This window comes from Saccopteryx bilineata, chromosome 2 (genome assembly GCF_036850765.1).
Source record: "Saccopteryx bilineata isolate mSacBil1 chromosome 2, mSacBil1_pri_phased_curated, whole genome shotgun sequence".
Classification (NCBI taxonomy): Eukaryota; Metazoa; Chordata; class Mammalia; order Chiroptera; family Emballonuridae; genus Saccopteryx; species Saccopteryx bilineata.
The window spans coordinates 365,163,734-365,187,808 of NC_089491.1; the positions used below are offsets into that span (position 1 = coordinate 365,163,734).

The 24,075-nt window shown below is 39.9% G+C and overlaps 1 protein-coding gene and 1 pseudogene across 5 annotated transcripts in view; one reads left to right on the forward strand and one right to left on the reverse strand.

Annotated features, from left to right (window-relative positions):
• NF1 (neurofibromin 1) overlaps nucleotides 1-24,075 on the forward strand; it is a 246,036-nt gene that overhangs the window by 89,679 nt on the left and 132,282 nt on the right. For 4 of the 5 annotated variants that reach the window (XM_066263280.1, XM_066263276.1, XM_066263279.1 and 1 more), the window contains 10 exons: nucleotides 2,024-2,137; nucleotides 4,353-4,432; nucleotides 6,291-6,414; nucleotides 8,427-8,585; nucleotides 10,543-10,792; nucleotides 11,448-11,521; nucleotides 11,757-11,840; nucleotides 22,669-23,109; nucleotides 23,479-23,618; nucleotides 23,882-24,004. In XM_066263280.1, coding sequence (XP_066119377.1) covers nucleotides 2,024-2,137; nucleotides 4,353-4,432; nucleotides 6,291-6,414; nucleotides 8,427-8,585; nucleotides 10,543-10,792; nucleotides 11,448-11,521; nucleotides 11,757-11,840; nucleotides 22,669-23,109; nucleotides 23,479-23,618; nucleotides 23,882-24,004 — 1,589 coding nt within the window. The remainder of the gene's footprint in view (nucleotides 1-2,023; nucleotides 2,138-4,352; nucleotides 4,433-6,290; nucleotides 6,415-8,426; nucleotides 8,586-10,542; nucleotides 10,793-11,447; nucleotides 11,522-11,756; nucleotides 11,841-22,668; nucleotides 23,110-23,478; nucleotides 23,619-23,881; nucleotides 24,005-24,075) is intronic. The other variant, XM_066263277.1, reaches the window with a different exon arrangement.
• On the reverse strand, nucleotides 17,976-18,076 carry LOC136327704 (U2 spliceosomal RNA; annotated as a pseudogene).

Sequence of the window (24,075 nt, forward strand, 5' to 3'; positions counted from 1 at the left end):
ACCATGTCTTCCTACCTCCTTCTTATCTTTCTGCACTAAACTTATGTTGATCTCCTTTAAAAGCAAATCTTATAATGCCCCTGCCCAGCTTAAAACCTTCTACTTTAAATTGATCTTGGGATAAAGACTGAACTTCAGATAGACCTACGAGGTCATGCAGAACCTGACTCCTGCCTACCACCTCTAGCAGTGTATTTATCTTTAGTCATGATGGCCTGTTTTTCCATCCATCTTACTTACCCCATTCCTCTATACCTGCCCTTATGCTGCTGTTCCCTCTGCCTACTGTATGTTTCCCTCTCCTCTTGACCTCGTAATTCCTGCTAGTTCTGAGCTGTTATACTGCCCTCAGGAAGCCTCTCTGACTGCCGTATTTTCCTGATACAAGTGCTTATAGCAAATGTGTATCTTCATAGTTCTTATCTCACTTGTAATCTAATACTTCTTGGTCTGATTGGTAGGAAACACATCTTCTTTTTTACTTGTGTCTTTGGTATCAGGTATTAATGATTGAATATAAGTAAGTGTTATTGGGTTATTACTAATTGAATATGACATTAGAAAATAGGCTAACAGTATTTGAATTATGGATATACTAGGGTGAGGGCTTGCCTTAATTATTATGTTGGGAAAGAATCTGTAATTAGCAAAATAAAAATATGTTGCACTGGTCTCACTTAAATGAACCATATATTCTTTTTTTTTTTTTTTTTTTTTACAGAGACAGAGGGATAGACAGACAGGAACGGAGAGATGAGAATCATCAGTCATTAGTTTTTCGTTGCAACACCTTAGTTGTTCATTGATTGCTTTCTCATATGTGTCTTGGCCACGGGCCTTCAGCAGACCGAGTAATCCCTTGCTTGAGCCAGTGACCTTGGGTCCAAGCTGGTGAGCTTTTGCTCAAACTAGATGAGCCCGCGCTCAAGCTGGCGACCTCAGAGTCTTGAACCTGGGTCCTTGGCATCCCAGTCTGATGCTCTTTCCACTGCACCACCACCTGGTCAGGCGAACCCATTATATTCTTGAAGTATAAATAGATGCTTCCAAGTTTCAGGAAGCTTTTTAATCTCGTTAAGTAGATAGTCATTTGTATTTATATACACTGTGAGTTTACTTTTCCTAGTGCACAGTGTTCCACAATGAAAAGGACTGAGGTGTGGCTATCTGAAGGTATGGATTCTAGCCCTGTGTTGATCTGGGTAGGTCCTATGTGCTGGACAAGGAGCTGCACGAGATAATTATGCAGTCTTATCCAGCATGCATATCCTTTGCCTTTGATCACACTCATTTATAAGATCAAAACCATTAAGTTCCAAACCAGAGGTATATTATGTAGTCATTGTAATGTGCTAAAAAAACTATTGATACGATTTCTTATGAAAAGTTAATACTTAATTCATTTTCTTTTAGTTAAGATATTTTTCCTGGACATTATTTACATTAATGACCAAGTACAGATGTAGACTAAGAATCCTTAACAAAAGCAGTTTCGATTTATTAAAAAATTCCACAATTATTTTTGAGATATTCACATACTATAAATTCACCATTTAAAAGTGTACAGTTTGCCCTAATGGGTAATGTAGTGGGTAGAGCGTTGTTCTGGAGTGCCAGTGTCACTGTTGTGATCTCAAGAGTGCCAGCCAGACCCCAAGGTCACCAGTTTGAGCCACAGTCAGGGCACATATGAGAAGCAATCAGTGGGTATATAACTAAGTGGAACAAAGAGTTGTTGCTTCCCCCCTCCTTCCTTCCCTCTCTCCTTCCCTCTCTCCTTCCCTCTCTCCTTCCCTCCCTCTCTCCCTCTCCTTCTCTCTTTCTCTCTCTCTCTCAAAAAAAGTATACAGTTCACTGTATTTAGTATATACAAGGTTGTGCAGCCATTACTGCTATCTAGTTCTAGAACATACTCATCATCCCCAGAAGAAACCTAGTACCCATTAGCTGTCATTCTACATTCCCTACTCCTTTTAGCTTGTCCGATTATTATTTTAATTGAAATTTGCTTTTTACCTTTCAGAATCCAAGAAAACAGGGGCCTGAAACCCAAGGGAGTACAGCGGAATTAATTACAGGGCTTGTCCAACTGGTCCCTCAGTCACACATGCCGGAGATCGCTCAGGAAGCAATGGAGGTAAGGGAGACATGGTTTCTGGGCTCTTGAGGGAAGACTGGAACTGTGTACATTCTTGACGTTTCTTTGACATGTGGTTTCTGTGGGTGATAAATGTGATTTCTGCACAGCTGTAATGACAGAGATGTCATTGCTGGAAATGGTATGTTTTTGTCTACCCACTGTTTTATCAACTCCATGGAGAAAGAAGGGGTTTATTTGCTTTATATCACACATAGAAAAACATTGTACACATTTTTATGCTTAATGAAAAACTCAAAGTTTTCTAATTGTAGTTGACATTTTTGAATTTTAAATCCAGATACAATTCATGTACCATAAAGTTTACTTTTTTTTTTTGTATTTTTCTGAAGTTGGAAATGGGAGGCAGTTAGACAGACTTCCACATGCACCCGACCGGGATCCACCCGGCACGCCCACCAGGGGGTGATGCTCTGCCCATCTGGGGTGTTGCTCTGCCGCAATCAGAGCCATTCTAGTGCCTGAGGCAGAGGCCACAGAGCCATCCTCAGCGCCCGGGCCAACTTTGCTCCAGTGGAGCCTTGGCTGTGGGAGGGGAAGAGAGAGACAGAGAGGAAGGAGAGGGGGAGGGGTGGAGAAGCAGATGGACGCTTCTCCTGTGTGCCCTGGCCGGGAATCGAACCTGGGACTTCTGCACGCCAGGCCGACGCCATAAAGTTTACTATTTTAAAGTGTAAAAGCTCAGTGCTTTTTAGTATATTCATAATGTTGTACAACCATCTCCTGTATCTAATCTCCATTCTCTGTTCACCCCAGCTGTGCCAACCCCTAATCTGTCTTCTGTCTTTATAGATTTGCTCATTCTAGATATTTCATATAAGCAGGATCATAATGTGGCCTTTTGTGTCTGGCTCGTTTTATTTAACATAATGTTTTCAAGGTTCATCTGTATTTTATTATGAATCACTACTTCATTCTTCATTACCAAATTTTTCATTGTATGGATGTAATGCATTTTCTTGTCATCTACTCATCAGTTGATGGATATTTGGACTGTTTCTACTTTTTGGCTATTATGAATAATGCTGCTGTGAAAATTTGTGTGAAAGTTGTGTGGACATTTCTCTTAAGTCTATAGCTAGGAGTGTAATTGCTGGGTCCATATGGTAACTCTGTTTAACTTTTTCAGGAACTTCCAAACTCTTTTCCAAAGGAACTGCATCCTTTTATATTCCCACTAGCAATGTATAAGGCTTCCAGTAGCTTTTTCAGTACTTGTCATTGTTTGTCTTTTTGATTATAGCCATCCTAGTGGGTGTGAATACAGTCAGCTTTTAAAAAATTATTTTACATTGATTACTTGATTTACTTTTAAGAGGAGTTATCAATTCTTATTATTTGTTCCAAACAGTGTTTCATTGGAATTTTAATAAAAGGCTTCAAAGCCGAGTCAAGAATTGCCATATACGCTAAGGACTGAGAGGAATGTGCAGGGCTCAGCAGTGTCTCTGGGGGAAGTAGAATGCAGTTAGGGTAGGGCTGGTTTGAAGGAAGAGGCTAGTTTACTCTTTATACCTTTTGGAGCTGTAATTTATTTCATAATAGTGTTTTTTGTATGTTCTATATTTCAAATTAATTATTTCCTTTTTATTTTCTGTGAGCCAAATTCCAGTTTCAGTTCTGTCAATTGAAATATTTTAGAATGAAATATTTCATCCTAAATATGAAATGCAAAGTCTATTTTGCTCTCCTCTCTCTTGTTTTTGAAAAATAATTTATGTTTTCTGTGTTTGAAAAGAATTTGTGGCAAGGTAACTTTTACTTTATCTTTTGGCCTAGAACTAAAATATTGTTGTATGTATTAATTTTGCAAGCTCTTCTTACTTGGGGATTGATTTTATGTTTCACAGAGTTCTTTGATACTTATTGAAATTGTTTGTATCTGAAAGCAGCTTTTAGTTGTATATGTTGGTGTTCTGAATTCATCACTTAGCTTCATACATGTATGCCATTCTAAGTAAGAGTGATATGAATAGAATGATTTAGTTATATCCACATACATATGCGTGAAGTTAAATACATATATTTTCCCTTAGAGATTTGGGTTCTGAGTTTTTCTGTTTTTCCTTACACTGTATATATTGAGGCTACAATTAAATAGCTCGATTTGTTGTCATTTGTAAAATAAATAGTCTAGTGTCATGTTTACCAAATATTTTTTGAGTAAATCTTCTCTCTCTTTTTAAAAAATCAGGCTCTGCTGGTTCTTCATCAGTTAGATAGCATTGATTTGTGGAACCCTGATGCTCCTGTGGAAACATTTTGGGAAATTAGGTATATGGACTTTTATATTTTAATTCAATTTAAAATTTTATATTTTGCCTTTAAGTATTAACTTGGTTTTATTGTAAAACTTTATTCACTTATACCTCCAGAGGTTTTATGGTTTTGTTTTTTATTTGACTTAAAATTATCAGATTGTTTCTTGTTTTAACTGTGGAAACAATGTCAACAGTAATGTAGAAAATAAATTTTTAAATGTTATTACCCAACCATTAACACTGTTATTTGGTATATTCTCTTTTATTTCAGATTTCTATGTAGTTACAACGGTATTGCAAATTGACTTTGTGCAGTTATAAGTTTAGAGTTTTAAAATCTTGTAGCATTAATAGTTTCTGGGTGTTTTTTATTGTTTGTTTGTTTGTTTTTTGTATTTTTCTGAAGCTGTAAACGGGGAGAGACAGACTCCCGCATGCGCCCCACCGGGATCCACCCGGCTCACCCACCAGGGGGCGACGCTCTGCCCACCATGAGGCGATGCTCTGCCCATCCGGGGCGTCGCTCTTTTGCTACCAGAGCCACTCTAGCGCCTGGGGCAGAGGCCAAGGAGCCATCCCCAGCGCCGGGCCATCTTTGCTCCAATGGAGCCTTGCTGCGGGCGGGGAAGAGAGAGACAGAGAGGAAGGAGAGGGGGAGGGGTGGAGAAGCAGATGGGCACTTCTCCTGTGTGCCCTGACCGGGAATCGAACCCGGGACCTCTGCATGCCAGGCCGACGCTCTACCACTGAGCCAACTGGCCAGGGCAATAGTTTCTGGTTTTTAAAATTGTATGATCTTTCATACATTTTTAATACCAGTGTTTTTGATGACTGAATTAATAATGAACATCTGCTTAGAAGGCAAAAACGTACAGAATTTTATAATTTATTTCCTGGGCCCTATATTCCTTTTTAATGAGCACAAAGGCAATATACATTGAAGACAATTTATGCTCAGGTTTTGTCATTCTCTTATTGCATAACTGGGTGCGCTAAGCCACTCGGCGGCTGAGATAAGTCCTCTACTCTAGAGCTGTGTTCTTCAGTAGTAACGTAATGTAAACCACATGTATGCTTTAAAATATTCTAGTTGTCACATTAAATAGTAAAAAAGAAGCAGGTATAATTAATTTTAATATATTTTTAACTCAGTATAACTCTAGAATATCATTTCAACATGTAGTCAATATAAAAGATATTAATGAGATGTTTTACATTCTTTTTTTAATGGTCTTCAAAATTTAGTGTGTGTTTCACACTTACAGCACAGCTCAGTTTGGACAAGCCACATTTCCAATGTTCAGTAACCACCTGTGGTAGCTGGCTGGTAGCTACTGCGTTGGACAGCACAGCTTCAGATTAGGGATTAGTGAATTTTTTCTGTAAAGGGCCAGGTATTAAATGTTTTAGGTTTTGTAGGCTAGATAGTCTCTGTCATAACTATTCAGTTCTACTATTGAAGCATGGAAGCAGCCACAGACTATACATGTAAATGAATAGGTTTATTTGCAAGAGCAGTTGATGGACTGGTTTTGGCCTGTAGGTGGTTGTTTGAAGACCCCCGCTCTAGAGCACTGGGTTTACGTAGTCTGCTGTACACGTGGTCTGTCTTTTTTTTGAGTCCTCCACAAGGATTAGATACATGAATGAAGTAATTAGGAGTTTGGGAAATAGGGGGCTTACAAGTACTTGATTGGTTTTTTGTTTGTTTGGTTTTTTACATATTCTATAGATGTATTTCCTTTGATTGTCATGCTATTAGCATTTTGATAACCATTCTCTAAAACAAATCATACAAGGCAAAATAACCTTCTCTAAACTCAGATTATTTATTGACAATGCTGGTAATAATGAACTTTATGTTATTGCAGCTCACAAATGCTTTTTTACATCTGCAAGAAATTAACTAGCCATCAAATGCTTAGTAGCACAGAAATTCTCAAGTGGTTGCGGGAAATTTTGATCTGCAGGAATAAATTTCTTCTTAAAAATAAGGTAAGCAAAATGACATTTTTAAAAAGGGAAGAATATTTGGAATTGTCATGGGAAGAGATTATCAGCTCCTCCCTCTTACAGAATCTTCAAGGGAAATATGGGCAGAGGCCAATGACTAGCAAATCAACATTTAAAAAATTATTCTGAGGCTTTGGTATTAGAGTCGTGATCCTGATTGATTCTAATTGAGTTAAGCAGGTCTCTATGGGCCAGGCCTAGGAGGAGTGGGGGGGCTATAACCAAAGTAGACTGAGGAGCATATTCTTACTCTGCTCGCAAGTTCATACCTAAGATTTGGATCTTATGGCTGTACTAGATCAGGGGATGTTATCTATGAAGAAGCTGAAGGTGGCCTGACCTGTGGTGGCACAGTGGATAAAGTGCCGACCTGGAACACTGAGGTCACTGGTTCAAAACCCTGGGCTTGCCTGGTCAAGGCACGTATGGGAGTTGATGTTTTCTGCTCCTCCCCCTTCTCTCCCCCCCCCCGCAAAAATAAATAAATAAATAAATAAATAAATAAATAAATACATGAAATTTAAAAAGAAGCTGAAAGGGACAGGTATTTATTTATATTCCTGCCATCAAGGTTTCACCTTGAAAGTATCAGTAGCCTTCTTCCTTTGGGTCGAGTGAAAAGTTTGATTCTGAACTTTTGAAGCGTAATAACAAGGTTTTAGCCCTGGCCGGTTGGCTCAGTGGTAGAGCGTCAGCCTGGCATGCAGGAGTCCCGGGTTTGATTCCCGGCCAGGGCACACAGGAGAAGCGCCCATCAACTTCTCCACCCTTCCCCCTCTCCTTCCTATCTGTCTCTCTCTTCCCCTCCCGCAGCCAAGGCTCCACTGGAGCAAAGTTTGCCCGGGCACTGAGTATGGCTCTGTGGCCTCTGTCTCAGGCGCTAGAATGGCTCTGATTGCGGCAGAGCAACGCCCCAGATGGGCAGAGCATCGCCCCCTGGTGGGCATGCTGGGTGGATCCCGGTCGGGCACGTGCGGGAGTCTGTCTGACTGCCTCCCCGTTTCCAGCTTCGGAAAAATACAAAAACAAAAAACAAAAAACAAGGTTTTAGGGGATAGGGAAGAGCCTTGAATTTCTTTTAATATGTTTCTATAATTAGTCAATTAAATATTCTCTTATGGGTAAATATGGGAGTTGATGCTTCCAGCTCCTCCCCCCCTTCTCTCTCTCTGTCTCTCTCTCTAAAATGAATAAATAAAATTTAAAAAAAAATTAAATATTCTCTTATAGGATAGTTTTATAAGTACTTGATTCAGTGAATTTTTATTTATTTCTAGAGTCATAGCTATGAGCAATCTTAAATGTAACAAATTCATATGCTTTTCAGTTGGCCATGCAGCTTGTTAAATTTTTTTTGACTCATGGTGAATTGGGTTTATTCACATCTGGCTTATCTTACTGTGTTAATATAGTGGAATTTGGCATTATTCTAGGATGAGGAAGAACATTAGACTTCAAAGTTTTATGCCTTTGCCTGTGGTAAAATTCTCCACAGTACAGCATTAGCAGTCCAACCCAGTAATAAATCTGTACTACTTTGGTCAATCAAGTCACTCTTGTGACATACTTGGCATAAATATCAGTGTCAGTTACTGGTCCAGAGGAATTTAATCTCAGAAGAGTCAAGTACCAATTATCCTGACATGGCCGAGATAAAATCTTGTGGAAGAAAATCTTGATAAGTCATTTTTAATTGACTGAGAAGTACGTGTTGATGTTTTACTTGTGTCCATGTTATATTGAGAAATGTTAATTTACGTTTCTAGAATTTATTGTTTCTGATGATTTGAAGGGTGTAAAACAGAGGTGTTTCAGAGATATTGACCAGATGTTATTTGTGCTATGGGGTTTCTAGTGAATGCTCTTCAAAGGGAGAGCTGGGCGTTGTGAGGAGAAGTTTTCCAGGGTAGTCTCAAATAGGAAGATAACTTGTATTAAGTATTTATTTCTTTTGGTTAACAGTGCTTCAGAAAGGCTTATTTATTTCTTTCTAGCAGGCAGATAGAAGCTCCTGTCACTTTCTGTTCCTTTATGGGGGATGTGACATTCCTTCAAGTGGCAATACCAGTCAGATGTCCATAGACCACGAAGAGCTACTGCGCACTTGCACTCCTGGAGCCTCTCTCCGGAAGGGAAAAGGAAGCTCATCCATGGTAAGCAGCTGCTTTTCTAGTTTTCCTGTATTGTCGTCGGTGCTCTGTATTTTCTTCCAAATGAACTCTGGTAAATTTCAACTAGGTAGTGTAGCATGGTAGAGAACTGCTTAGAGTCTAGCTCTAGCACAGCTCTCTGTGGAAACTGATACAGGTTCCTAACATATCTGACTCAATTCCTCAAATTTTAAAATAGAGATAACGATAATTCTTGCCCCAGAATTGTTGTAAGGATTAAATGGAATCATTTGCAAAATTTGTAAACAGTAGTTGATCAAGTATTTGAGGCTTATGAGCTATAACTGACAGATGTAATTATTATTAAAGCCCACCTCATAAAAGAGACCATTTAAATCTCAGAAGTTTAAAAGTTGTACCAACTTTGAAAAGTACAGCTTAACCTGACTGATGGTAGTGCAATAGATAGAGTGTCAACTTGGGATGCTGAGATCCCATTTCCGAAACTCTGAGGACGCTGGCTTGAGCACAACTCATCCAGCCTGAGCATAGGCCTGCCAGCTTGAGCGCAGGGGTGCTGACTTGAGCACAACTCATCCAGCCTGAGCATAGCTTGCCAGCTTGAGCGCAGGGGCGCTGGCTTGAGCACAACTCATCCAGCCTGAGCATAGGCCTGCCAGCTTGAGCGTAGGGGCGCTGGCTTGAGCACAGGGTCGTCAATATGATATCCGGGTCACTGGCTTAAGCAAGGGGTCATTGCTTGGCTTGAGCCTCCCAGCAAGGCACATGTGAGAAACAATCCGAACAACTAGTAAGTGACCCAACTATGAGTTGATGATTCTCATTCCTCTCCTTTCCTCTCTCTCTCACTAAAAAAAAAAAAAAAAAAAAAAAAAAAAAAAATAGGCCAACTTTACCGGGAGAAAGAAAGCATTTTTCTTCATGTTACAGATAAACGTTTCTATGATTTGGTTGTGTGATTCATTTTAAAAACAAATCATAGTATATGCAGAACATTAAAATCAAAAAGAGTTTCTTTTTCAGACTAAAGCTTTTTTAATCCCTAATTTTCAATACAACTATAACAACTATACAGTATAGTGTTTACAGTTGTCTACCTGCAGAATTAGCATTTGTTTTCTAAATGAGGATTTTTCTATTTCATGCTTTGGGAATATGTAATCCAGAATCACGTATCTTCTACTACAGCAATATTTAATTCTTGTTTATACTCTCATTTCAGTCAGTATTTCTTCCCTCCAGTAGGTTGATAGAATTTCCTGTTACTTCCTCTTCCTTTGTCATTTCTCTTTGGGAAGTGCTTTACATTTTTATGTTGTGGGTGGTTTATTTGTGTTCATGTTAGATTTAATCTACATTTCTGGAATCTAGAATAGGATAATACTCAGTTTGAAATTGGACAGATAAACCCTGGCCGGTTGGCTCGGTGGTAGAGTGTTGGCCTGGCATGTGGGAGTCCTGGGTTTGATTCCTGGCCAGGGCACACAGGAGAAGCGCCCATCTGCTTCTCCACCTCTCCCCCTCTCCTTCCTCCTCTCCTTCCTCTCTGTCTGTCTCTTCCCCTGCCGCAGCTGAGGCTCCGCTGGAACAAAGTTGGCCCGGGCGCTGGGGACGGCTCCATGGCCTCTGCCTCAGGCGCTAGAAAGGCTCTGGTTGCAACAGAGCAATGCCCCAGATGGGCAGAGCATCGCCCCCTGGTGGGCATGTCGGGTGGATCCCGGTTGGGCACATGCGGGAGTCTGACTGCCTCCCCGTTTCCAACTTCAGAAAAATACAAAAAGGAAAGAAAAAAAAAAGAATTTGGACAGACAGTAGCATTATGTTGATCGAAATAAATAATCTCATTTCTTATTCACACAAGATATTTGGAGGTTTGAAAATTCTTATCATGTTTAAAGGGGAATGCTTATTGCATTTTTGGGTTTTATAAGTAAAATGACCTACTTGAAAATACATGCCTGTCACCTCTGACTCCCAGGATAGTGCAGCAGGGTGCAGTGGAACCCCACCGATATGCCGACAAGCACAGACCAAACTGGAAGTGGCCCTGTACATGTTTCTGTGGAGCCCTGACACTGAAGCTGTTCTGGTCGCCATGTCCTGTTTCCGCCACCTCTGTGAGGAAGCCGATATCCGGTGTGGGGTGGACGAAGTATCGGTGCATAACTTCCTGCCCAACTATAACACGTTCATGGAATTTGCCTCTGTCAGCAATATGATGTCAACAGGTAAATATGTATGTTTCTTTTCACTGCCTTGAATCACATGATACCTGATTGTGCTAGGAATGCAAGGATGCATTTCAGATGACTACTTTGCAAGTTTACAGGGCTAACTCAGAAGCTTAGCCAGATTTTTTTTCTGCACAGGTAAGGTGAAAATAAATAGCATTTGTAATAAATTGTTAACATTCACTGAATTTTAAAGATGATCTACATTTGTGTAAAAACTGGCAGTGTAAATTGCTGGCAGTTAAAGATAATATCATTTACTTGGCCTGAATTGTATGTAGGGTGGCGAAAAGTAGGCTTACAGTTGTGAGTACATGAAACTCAGTTTATTCTTATATTCTTATGTGTTATTGTGTTATTTTCCATAACTGTAAATCTACTTTTGACCTACCCCATATAATGGAGTTTTAAATACAGTGGCATGTGTTTTCAGTAAATACACGTGGGAATAACTATTTTATGCTATAGATTTCTGTGGTGTCCAAGTGAAATACTTTTCTGGTAAGAGAGATAAAAGGCAGTGTTTAGCTTTCTCATTTGAAGCATTTATTCCACTCCTCCTACTCTGCCTTTTGGATTGGGCCTGCCAGTTTCTCCATCAGCAAGCAGGACTCTAAGTGCAGTAGGTTGACTTCCTGTTGTCTTTGTTTAGGAAGAGCAGCACTTCAGAAAAGAGTGATGGCACTACTGAGGCGCATTGAGCATCCCACTGCAGGAAACACTGAGGTATGCCCTTAGCAACAGAGCATCCCTCCCAGGCCCCGCCCTCAATTTTAGAAGTCTCATGTTATGTGTATTTGACTAGGAATAGCTTTTGAAGCAAATATGCATAAAATATGTGCATATTACAAGTAGGATATTATATTTATGATATGCACCAAGTTTGAGACCTGTCAATTACTGATTGATTTTTAGCTCTAGGTTTAAAGTTGCTTTCAAGTGGTAATTGCCTTCATTTTAGGCTTGGGAAGATACACATGCAAAATGGGAACAAGCAACAAAACTAATCCTCAACTATCCAAAAGCCAAAATGGAAGATGGCCAGGTAAGTTTGAACAGTTGATTTTTGTCTACTAATTGATCTGCTAAACATACCTTTACTTCAGTAATCTTTTGTGGGTTACTCTTAGTATAATAAGCATACAGTTGCCTTAAGACTGCTGTTTAGCCTGACCAGGCGGTGGTGCAGTGGATAGAGCGTCAGACTGGGATACAGAGGATCCAGGTTCAAGACCCCGAGGTCGCCAGCTTGAGCACGGGCTCATCTGGTTTGAGCAAAAGCCCACCAGCTTGAACCCAAGGTCGCTGGCTCCAACAAGGGGTCACTCAGTCTGCTGAAGGCCCGCGGTCAAGGCACATATGAGAAAGCAATCAATAAACAACTAAGGTGTTGCAACACACAATGAAAAACTAATGATTGATGCTTCTCATCTCTCCATTCCTGTCTGTCTGTTCCTGTCTATCCCTCTCTCTGACTCACTCTCTGTCTCTGTAAAAAATAAATTAAAAATAAAAAAGACTATTGTTTAGTTGTGCTTCATCTAAATCTACACTGTCTAGTATAGTAGCCACTAGCTACATTGGCTACTTAAATTTAAATTGAAACTTAACTTACATTAATTAAAATTAAATACAATTAAAATTCAGTTTCTTGGTCACACAGTAGCCACATTTCAACCACTCAATAGCCACATGTGACAATTGGCTACTGTGTTGGAAAGCACAGATATAAAATGTTTCATCGCAGAAATGTTGAGCTTCAATGAGCTAGAGATGATTTATGGTAGAGACCATTCTTTTATCCTCTTTCTTCTCTTTCTCCATCAGAGTATTTCAAAGAATTTTCATGAAAGGTGCAACAGAGGTAGAGAGAAGTAAATTAAAATTGAAGCAATACATTTTACTAAGATATTCTAATTAAGAGATCTGGTCAGCAGATGATTTGAACCTATAGGTTAAATGAAATTTTTAAAACTTAGACATTTAAGCCTGACCAGTGGTGGCATAGTGGATAGAGCGTCAACCTGAGACACTAAGGTCCCAGGTTTGAAACCTGAGGTCACTGGCCTGAGTGCAGGCTCATCTGGCTTGAGCGCAGGCTCAACAGCTTGAGCACTGGGTCTGCGGCTTGAGCATGGGATCATAAACATGACCCCATAGCTGCTGTCTTAAGTCCAAAGATCATTGGCTTGAAGCCCGTGGTTGCTGGCTTAAGCAAGAGGTTACTGGTTCAACTGGAGCCTGCCTTCCCATCCACCCATCAAAGCACATATGAGAAAGCAATCAATGAACAACTAAAGTAATGCAACTAAGAATTGATGCTTCTCATGTCTCTCCCTTCTTCTCTTTTTTTCTCTCTAGCAAAAAAACCCCCAACCAAACAAAAAAACCTTGGACATTTAATTCATCAGCTGTTAATCTGTTACTCTGGAAATAAACAATTAATTGATATTTGTGCATATTTGATTTGTAATAAGCATATTGCTTTCATCATTAGGTGTTTTAGAAACCTGGTTAGTCTCCTATTGCTTTTTCTTATCATGCTTAATTAGAGTAACAACAAAAAAAGGTATGTTTTTGTAAAGCGAATTATGTACCTAATATCATTACTTGGAGATGGAATGTGGCTTCAGAGTGAAAGCTTTTTTTTTTCTCTTTGGTAAGTCTATTGACATCTAAGTCACATACCATGCAATTCATCCATTTAAAATGTACAATTAAAAAAATGTAAAAACCTAGTATAGTCACAGAGTGTGCAACCATCACTAATTTAAAAATGCATAACCTTTTGCTGTCATTCCCTAATTTCCATCACACCCCCTCACACACCACCCACCTTCTCCCAGCCAGGCCTGGGCAACCACTAATCTACTCTCTGTCTCTGTAGATTTGCCTCTTCTGGACATTTCATATAAATGGAATTATATGTAGTATGTGGTCTCTTGTGTTTGGTTTCTTTCACATGGCATAATGTTTACAAGGTTCATTCATGTGAATCAAGCTTTTTAAAAGAAATTTTGATATTGTAAGTTGATAATACTAGTCTAATGACAAAAATATATCAGTGACTCTTTAAAAATGTATATGGTAATCATAAGTTTGGACTTTTTTACTTTAGTTTTTCCACCTTTCATATAGTGTTTTTATTTTAAGCATAACAAGCCCCAGCCAGTGGCTCAGCAGTCAAGCGTCAGCCTGGCATTTGGATGTCCCAGGTTTAATTCCTGGTCAGTGCACACAGGAGAAGCAATCACCTGCTTCTTAAATTTTTTTTTTTGTATTTTTCCAAAGTTAGAAGTGAGGAGGCAGTCAGACCGACTCCCGCATGTGCCCGAGTGGGATCCACCCGGCATGCCCACCAGGGGCCGGTGCTCTGCCCATCTGGGGTGTTGTTCCATTGTGGCCGGAGCCATTCTAACGCCTGAGGCAGAGGCCATGGAGCCGTCCACAGCACCCAGGCCATCTTTGCTCCAATGAGGCCTTGGCTGTGGGAGGGGAAGAGAGAGATAGTAAGGAAGGAGAGGGAGAAGGGTGGAGAAGCAGATGGGCGCTTCTCCTATGTGCCCTGACTGGGAATCGAACCCAGGACTTCCACACGTCAGGCCAACGCTCTATCACTGAGCCAGCTAGAGAGGGCCAGTCTTTTGCTTCTTGACCCCATCCTCCTCTCCCTTCTCTTTCTCTCTCTCTCTCTCTTTATCTCTCTCTTCTCCTCCCACAGCCATGGCTCATCTGGAGCAAGTTGGCCCTGGGCAATGAGGATGGCTGCATGACCTCACCTCAGGTGCTAAAAATAGCTTGGTTGCTGAGCAGCAGAGCAGTAGCCCCAGATGGGCAGAGCATTGCCCCATAGGCAGCTTGCTGGGTAGATCCTGGTTGGGGAGCATGCAGGAGTCTCTTTGCTTCCTCGCTTCTCACTTAAGAAAAAAAATTTAAGTGTAACAAAATCATCTATTAATCCAAATGACAATTCAGAATATTAGGTGGTGAACATACCTGTCCAAGCAGCACCCAAATCAAGAAATGAATCATTACCATTATACCAGGAACATTCATTGTGCCTCCTTCCAGTTATTAACAATGCAAGAGAAACCATAATCCTGACTATTAAATACGATAGTTTGTTTTTAAACTTTACATAATTTTATATAAATGGCGTGATACAGATATACACTATTTGGCTTCTTTCACGCAACATTGTGTTTGTGAGTTTCATTCACACTATTCTATGTATTCATTGTTATTGCTATGTAATATTTCATTTGACAGACAGTCAATAACTTAATTTTTCTTTTGACTCATTTTTGGCATCAGATAGCTATGCAAAAAATATGTTATTTTGAATAGTGCTATTATGAACAGTGGTGGGATTCAAATAATTTAACATCTGGTTCTCTGTCCTAATGACCGTTGTAAGTATAAAAAAAGATATGCTAAAAGGTAGTTTATTATCTCATGCATTTAATACTTAAATAAGAACAATAAAAGATACACAAAACTAGATTATGTTATAAGAAAGAGTTTTAAAATATTAATGAAAAAAGTATTAAATAATGCCTGACCAAAAAACAATAAAACTGTTATTTAAGGTATTTCTTTTTTATTTTTAATAATTTTACTTTTTTAATGGGGTGACATCAATAAATCAGGATACATATATTCAAAGATAACAAGACCAGGGTATCTTGTCGTTCAATTATGAACGATGCATACCCGTCACCCAAAGTCAGATTGTCCTCTGTCACCTTCTATCTTGTTTTCTTTGTGCCCCTCCCCCTCCCCCTTTCCCTCTCTCATTCCCCCCTCCCCCCCGTAACCACCACACTCTTATCAATGTCTCTTAGTTTCACTATTATGTCCCACCTACGTATGGAATAATACAGTTCCTGTTTTTTTCTGATTTACTTATTTCGCTTCGTATCATGTTATCAAGATCCCACCATTTTGCTGTAAATGTTCCAATGTCATCATTTCTTATGGCTGAGTAGTATTCCATAGTGTATATGTGCCACATCTTCTTTATCCAGTCATCTATTGATGGGCTTTTTGGTTGTTTCCATGTCCTGGCCACTGTGAACAATGCTGCAATAAACATGGGGCTGCATGTGTCTTTACGTATCAATGTTTCTGAGTTTTTGGGATATATACCCAGTAGAGGGATTGCTGGGTCATAAGGTAGTTCTATTTTCAGTTTTTTGAGGAACCACCATACTTTCTTCCATAATGGTTGTACTACTTTACATTCCCACCAACAGTGTATGAGGGTTCCTTTTTCTCCACAGCCTCTCCAACATTTGCTATTATATTTAAGGTATTTCTAATGACAGCTTGTCACTCCCTAGTTGTTTGGCACTTATTCTCTTTACATTATATGTTTGTTTACTGAAGTAACAAATGTGAGGGAATTAAAATGTAGTATTTCATCAAAGGTATAATGAGTTTTATGAAATGGATAAATAAATATTACAAGCATAGTTCCATCAAATTTTTTTCACCTATGGATGGAATGAACATTACTATAGGCGCTTAGAATACGCTGTTGCGCAGATGAACGTTAAAAAAGAATAAGGAGTGTAAACTTGTAATTTCCACATTGGGCGGCTGCCCAGGCACCCACCTTAGAGGGAAGCCTGATTACAAGTGCCATTTTAACTGGTTTGCCAAACTCAAAGGATTAGGTATCGGTTCTGCCGAATCGGTGCAAACTGGCTGAATCCACCACTGGTTATAAACATTCTTGAATGTGTCTTTCACTGACCATCTGGATGTATTTCTGTAAGATATATACTAAGCAGTAGAATTACTAGATCTGGGGTATGCAGATGCATATATGGGGGGAATGTGAATCATTACAGCCACTTAAACAAACTGTTCATTGGCTTCACAATGACTTTAAAATTAACTGTTATTCCTATGTAAGTAATAAAATATCATCCAGCCATTAAATGCTTTCTTTTTAAAGAATATATGCCAGATGCGGCAATTGACCCACTGACCAGAGGGCTGTTCGTGGTTTCCGACACCTGCATGGAAGCAGTTTTCTATTGTGTTTGTTTAAATTATAGCCTTTTGAAGACCAAAAGTAGAAAATAAAATATTGCACATACTTTTCCTAATGCAATTAGGTAAAATATTTTGAAGCACTTAAATATTTAATAAAATTAGATGTATCAGACCTGGGCAGAGGTAACCTGAAAATAATATACGATAAAATAAATATCATATAAACTGAATTAATAACTGAATTTGCTACATCAACATTAGCAAAAGAGAGTGGAACAACATTATCAAAATAGTGTAAGACAAAGGAGACCTAAAATTGTACCAATGGAACAAAACCAAAATTAAAGAAACTTGTGGTAATCATTTGAGCCCCAATAGGAAATATATAAATATACAGCAGAATTCACACTAAAGAAAAAACATAAACCTGATTCTTTATGCACTACAGAAGTCATAGACACAAAAGATCCACCCAGTTGGAAGAACAATGGCATATCAAAATTCTTTATATTTCAGCTTAAATTTAACTTCACGTAGCTTATTTAACTTCCTTTATATATAGTTACAGTTCAACAATATTTAACTGTGATTTTAAAACAGAGTAAGCACCACTGTGTTCCCTGAGTCGAGAAGAGAATAATAATTATTATTCCTTTGTTTCTGTTGAAGGAGATCTAATCAGTAGTGCTAACAAGTGCTGAAAAAAGCAAGACTGAGGCCCTGGCCGGTTGGCTCAGTGGTAGAGCGTTGGCCTGGCATGCAAGGGGTCCCAGGTTCGATTCCCGGCCAGGGCACACAGGAGAAGCGCCCATCTGCTTCTCCACCGCTCCCCCTCTCCTTCCTCTCTGTCTCTCTCTTCCCCTCCCGCAGCGAGGCTCCATTGGAGCAAAGATGGCTCAGGCACTGGGGATGGCTCCTTGGCCTCTGCCCCAGGCGCTAGAGTGGCTCTGGTCGCAACAGAGCGATGCCCCCAGAGGGGCAGAGCATCGCCCCCTGGTGGGCAGAGCGTCGCCCCCTGGTGGGCGTGCCGGGTGGATCCTGGTCGGGCGCATGCGGGAGTCTGTCTGACTGTCTCTCCCCGTTTCCAGCTTCGGAAAAATACAAAAAAAAAAAAGCAAGACTGAGTGATAAGATATGACCTCTGTGAGAGAAAAGTCTTTAAACCTAATATGAAAACCACAATTACTAAAAAAATAAAAAAAATAGGTTGGTCATGGTACATTAAACTGATAAGAACAGATACTACACTTGATCTTAGCCAAAAGGTCGAGAAGTGATGGTCATGGTACATTAAATACTATGAATCTACCACACCTAGTCAATAAAAGTACACAAAATGAACTTTGACTAATGCAGAAAAAAATTTTAATTCCTTTTGACCTGTTGTTTCCTAAATTTTTGTGGGAACCTTCAGTGAATCTTACTAAATTCTGTCTGTACATAAACCAACATACTAAGGAACAGAAAAATTTCTCTGCTTCTTTTATTAAGCCTTCAGAAAGATTAATTACATCATCATCTTGGACAATATCCCACAACAAAGTGTTTTCTTTCTTGCAAACGTTATCCAAATTGATGTCTGTCACAGCATTACTGTTGAATTGATGTTTATGAACTGCAGACTGTAGACTAAGATGTTCATGGTAAATAGATATAAATTGGGAAGATGTTAGCTCTGCATGTGAATTAATCTGAACTAGTTCCTCTTCACACCCAGATTCTTCACCATCAAAATCAGCCATATTTTTGTTTTCCTAATTTTGCACTGACCTGGGAGCTACTGCGACTGACATCATTTGCACTTAACATATGATTATATTTGCCTATCATGGTGGTTGTGGAGGGGGTGATGCAGTGCACCAATAAACTGGTAACAATTTAGCTTAAAAATAATCTATTCCCAGGCATCTCCCCAGAAAATCCCCAGTGCATGTAATACAAGACGAGCAGCAGTCATTTCTCCTGAAATACGTTCTGGGACTTCAGAGTGTGAACAGACATCAAGCATTTGTATTAGATTATCTACCAATAGCATTGACTTAGTGTTAAAAACCAGGTCCTTTCCTGTTCCCTTGCTTGTGCCACTTCTAAGTATCCCCTAAGTAACTGCTGGACTTTCTAACTTTCTGTTTTGAAAATCTTTATCACAGCTGCTTTTAGGAGGATTTTGACTGTGATCATCACCTTCAGTTTCTTTTTTAAGATCTCAATATCTGCAGTGTCTTTTGACTATACCTCACTGCCAGGGCTCCCAGGTGACTGGCTTGCATGGTTGGGATTCACCTCATTGCTAGATCCATCACTGTGTCCTCTGCTGCTACCAGAACCACTCTTTCCATCTCCTCACTGTTGTCAGTTTCTTCAGACCTTTCCTGCATGGATTCCTGTGTCTGAAAGTTGCTCTTGTGTATGTTGGTCCTATTAATAAGTTGTTCATCCATTTCCATGTAACTGCCTCCACTTTGATGGATTTCACATATTACTGCTTTCAGAACTAGTTACAGATAACCAAGGTGATGGAGCTGTTCTTCCAAGCTCTTCTTTCTCTTTCTTATTGCAGTGGGAAGGTTAGCATTTGATAAAAGACATGAAAGAACTCTAGATAGCTGAGCTTTAACTGCTAGTTCAACATACCATAATGCTTTAATCAATACCAATGCCAAGTACTCTGTCTGTTCACTTTGAACACTTGGCTCAGGAGCTAAGACGAATTAAGGAGGGATCTAAGTGGTTCTGTATTCAAGTTGTTGATGAGTGAAGGAAATAAGTCAGATATGTACCAAGTACAGTGTTTCAACTGTGCTACAGCCCAAATGCAGTCAGTATGCTGAGTACTCAGTTTGTCCTTCCACTGCCCAAAAATACAAAATCACCTGGCACTCTGATAATCTGAATATATAAATTTGGTCCAAATGTATGTTCTACTACATTGTTGCTACTAAGCCAGTCTGCAAGTTCTTTTGCTTTGGACGTTTCTGTGTCTGATACCAATGATTCATTAATGCACAGATCATGAAAGTGTGAAGTTGATTTGTTATATGACTTAGTTCAACTAACCTCATAGTCAAAGTAGGTAACATAAAGCACTTAAGTGCAAGCTCTAAGCTTTCTTTATTAAAGCATAATGCTATACCCAGTGACTTTTTCTCTGTGTTCCAGACTAAGTCAGCCATATTGCAAGCCACACTGTTGTCTTAACTCCTGACCAAAGAGCTTGCATATCTGATCACAAAGGTCCTAAAAGGGGTAATGTGCTGCACAAAAACAGGGATATATCACCGTATTCTAACAATAGATACAATTATTTTAAAAACATGTACTAGAAGAAATGACAGGCCCTGGCCGGTTGGTTGAGCGACCATCTGCTTCTCCACCCCTTTCCTTCCCCTTCTCTCTCTCTCTCTCTCTCTCTCTCTCTTTCTCTCTCTTCTTCTCCCGCAGCCATGGCTCAGTTCAAGCAAAGTTGGCCCCAGGCACAAAGGATGGCTCTATGGCCTCACCTCAGGCACTAAAATAGCTTGGATCAATGGACCCAGATGGGCAGAGGAGGCCCCCCTAGGGGGCTTGCTGGGTAGATCCTAGTCGGGCGCATTCGGTAGGAGTCTGTGTCTCTGCCTACCTGCCTTTCACTTAAAAAAAAAAACAGCAAAGTTTTAGGAGTTCCATATTCAAAGCAATTCTTCATAAAAGGAGGGCCATTTTTCTCACAAAACATACATAAGAAAACAATACAGTGGCCCTGGCCGGTTGGCTCAGTGGTAGAGCGTCGGCCTGGCATGCAGAGGTCCTGGGTTCAATTCCCGGCCAAGGCACACAGGAGAGGTGCCCATCTGCTTGCCGAGGCTCCATTGGAGCAAAAGATGGCCTGGGTGCTGGGGATGGCTCTGTGGCCTCTGCCCCAGGCGCTAGAATGGCTCTGGTCACGACAGAGCGACGCCCCTGGTGGGCGTGCCAGGTGGATCCCGGTCAGGCGCATACGGGAGTCTGTCTGACTGCCTCCCCGTTTCCAGCTTCAGAAAAATACAAAAAAAAAAAAAAGCAAGCAATACAGTGATGCTTCTACATCATTCATATCACAGAATGCCCCAAATATATTCCTTTCTTGGGTTAATATATTCACTGTGGTAGAATGAGTATTATGCTTATAAGCAGCATTAAGGGAAATTGAATTTGAAAAAAGTTTTGCCACACATAGTAAGAGTTTTTCCTTCTCGTTTCTGCATATGTATGACATTTAGATCAGGCAGCTTCATCTCGCTGTGGCCTATTCTGCTGTGTGTTGATTCCAGATGTATTTTGTTCTTTGTATAGGTTTTTTTATTTTTGAATTTTTTTAAAAAAATTATTTTATTTTATTCATTTTTAGAGAGGAGAGAGAGGGGGAGAAAGAGAGACAGAGAGGGAGAGAGAAGAGAGAGAGAAGGGGGAGGAGCTGGAAGCATCAACTCCCATTTGTGCCTTGACCAGGCAAGCCCAGGGTTTGGAACCGGCGACCTCAGCATTTCCAGGTCGACACTTTATCCACTGCGCCACCACAGGTCAGGCCTCTTTGTATAGATTTTATTGGCTGACACCAATACTCAATTTGTAGAGCAAACCATAGCTATAATGAAGAACTTACTAGTAATCATAAACTCCATAAACTAACAGGACTAGAACTTTGAATACTTCTCCTCAGATTATAGATTCTCATAGAGTGTGATTTTTTTTTTCTATTGATTTTTGTCTTCCTGTACTTTCTCCATTACATTCTCTGTGTTAAGTGGTTCTTCCCCTTGATTACTCTCATCTTCCCACATGGACTCTGTATTAATAGTACAATGTTTACAAAGCTGGCCACAGAGCACTTGAACCTGGGCAGTCACTAAGTTGGTAAGGACATACACTTCTTGGTTTTAAGTCTCCAAATGCTTATATTCCTTGAAGCTTGAAGCATCATAGACATTGGTTCTGTGTCTAGGAATTGATATAAGCAAATACACTGCTCACAAAAATTAGGGGATCAGAGAATATGTAGATATACTCCATTACTTTCAGCCTTTTGTATAGTTCATGTTCATCAATGGAATAAAAGTTGGTTTTGCATCTCATTTGCATAATCAAACAACTTTCTTTGACTTGTTTGCTTTTCTGATGTTCTTGTTTAACAAAAAAATAAAATGCTTCTTTTTTTTCATTGCTTCATATTCATTTTGAAATATCCCCTAATTTTTGCGAGCAGTATATTTCGAGACTTTGTTTCTTTCTGAGCTGCAGTCCATCACCACCTTCTTTGTGTGTGTGTATGTGTGTGACAGAGAGAGAGGGACTATAGGGACAGACAGACAGGGAGGGGGGGAGATGAGAAGCATCAGTTCTTTGTTGTGGCACCTTAGTTGTTCATTGATTGCTTTCTCATGTGCCTTGATCAGGGGGCTACAGCAGACCTTGTAACCCCTTGCTCAAGCCAGTGACCTTTGTGCTCAAGCCAGCGACCATGGGGTTATGTCTGTGATTTCACACTTAAGCTGGTAAGCCCACACTCAAGCCGGATGAGCCCACACTCAAGCTGACGACCTCGGAGTTTTGAACCTGGGTCCTCTGTGTTCCAGTCCGACGCTTTATCCACTTTGCTACAGCCTGGTCAGGCTTACTTTCTTTATCTGATACTGTACCTGTGCTTATTGCTACCCCCAATTCTGTAAGGCTCATCCTCCTTCAAAAGTAAGAGACCCCTTGATGTGACTAGAAATGGCAGAGTGAAAACTTGGATTTTTAAAATGTAAGATACGTGTTTTTGTCATGGAAGAATTGTTGGATAAAAATAATTTGTCAGGTTTCTCAATCAATTTAGGATGAATTTATGCTTCCCATAAAAATTTTGTGTTTAGGCTGCAGAGAGCCTTCACAAGACCATTGTCAAGAGGCGAATGTCTCATGTGAGTGGAGGAGGATCCATAGACTTGTCTGACACAGACTCCCTACAGGAATGGATCAACATGACCGGCTTTCTTTGTGCCCTTGGAGGTGTGTGCCTGCAGCAGAGAAGCAATTCTGGCCTGGCAACCTATAGCCCACCCATGGGCCCAGTCAGTGAACGCAAGGGTTCCATGATTTCAGTGATGTCCTCAGAAGGAAATGCAGATACACCCGTCAGCAAATTTATGGACCGACTGCTGTCCTTAATGGTGTGTAACCATGAGAAAGTGGGACTTCAGATACGGACCAATGTGAAGGATCTGGTTGGTCTAGAATTGAGTCCTGCTCTTTACCCAATGCTGTTTAACAAATTGAAGAATACCATCAGCAAATTCTTTGACTCACAAGGACAGGTAAAGTGTGCTCTGCCTAATTTTTACACCTTTCCCTACGAAGAGATTGACTTGTTTAAAATGTTTTAGAATATTTAATAAGATATAGGTATGAACATTCACAAGTTTTAAAAGAAATACAGTAAGCAAAAATTTACAGAAAAATGAATGATCTTATGTGGGATCAGTCTGCTTTTTAGGAACTCTAGTGTATGGTGTGGGGGTTATAAGTAAGTGTATTGGGTATGGGTATGAGTGTCTCTGAGCCTGGTTGGATGGATGCCTATGGGGGCATTTCTGCATGTGTGTGACATTTAGATCAGGCAGCTTCATCTCACTGTGGTCTGTCTGCTGTGCATTGATTCCAGATGTATTTTGTTCTTCGTATAGGTTTTATTGACTGACACCAATACTCAATTTGTAGAGCAAACCATAGCTATCATGAAGAACTTACTGGATAATCACACTGAAGGCAGCTCTGAACACTTGGGGCAAGCTAGCATCGAAACGATGATGTTAAATTTGGTCAGGTAAGCATTCTACTGAAACGTAGCAGCAACACATTGGTATTAATTAGTAGTTATTAGTGAAGCAATTTGCCATCCTTTTCTTTAGTGCTCCCAAATTAGGGTGTGATAATAAGGTAACCAGAAGTTATATATGTTCTCTTTATAAGTAAAATAAAAATCTTTCAGCTTTATTTTTAGTAATTTTTCTAAGAAATTAAAGCATTTAGAAAACCTTCTCTTTTGTTTATGTCATGATTTTTTTTAATGTTTCCGTGTCCAAATAGATATGTTCGTGTGCTTGGGAATATGGTCCATGCAATTCAAATAAAAACAAAACTGTGTCAGTTAGTCGAGGTAATGATGGCAAGGAGAGATGACCTGTCATTTTGTCAAGAGATGAAATTTAGGTGAGTTCTTAAAAGAGCAAAGTAGGGTCTTTTAAATCTTAAAATGTTAAATCAAGTGCAGGATACAGTAG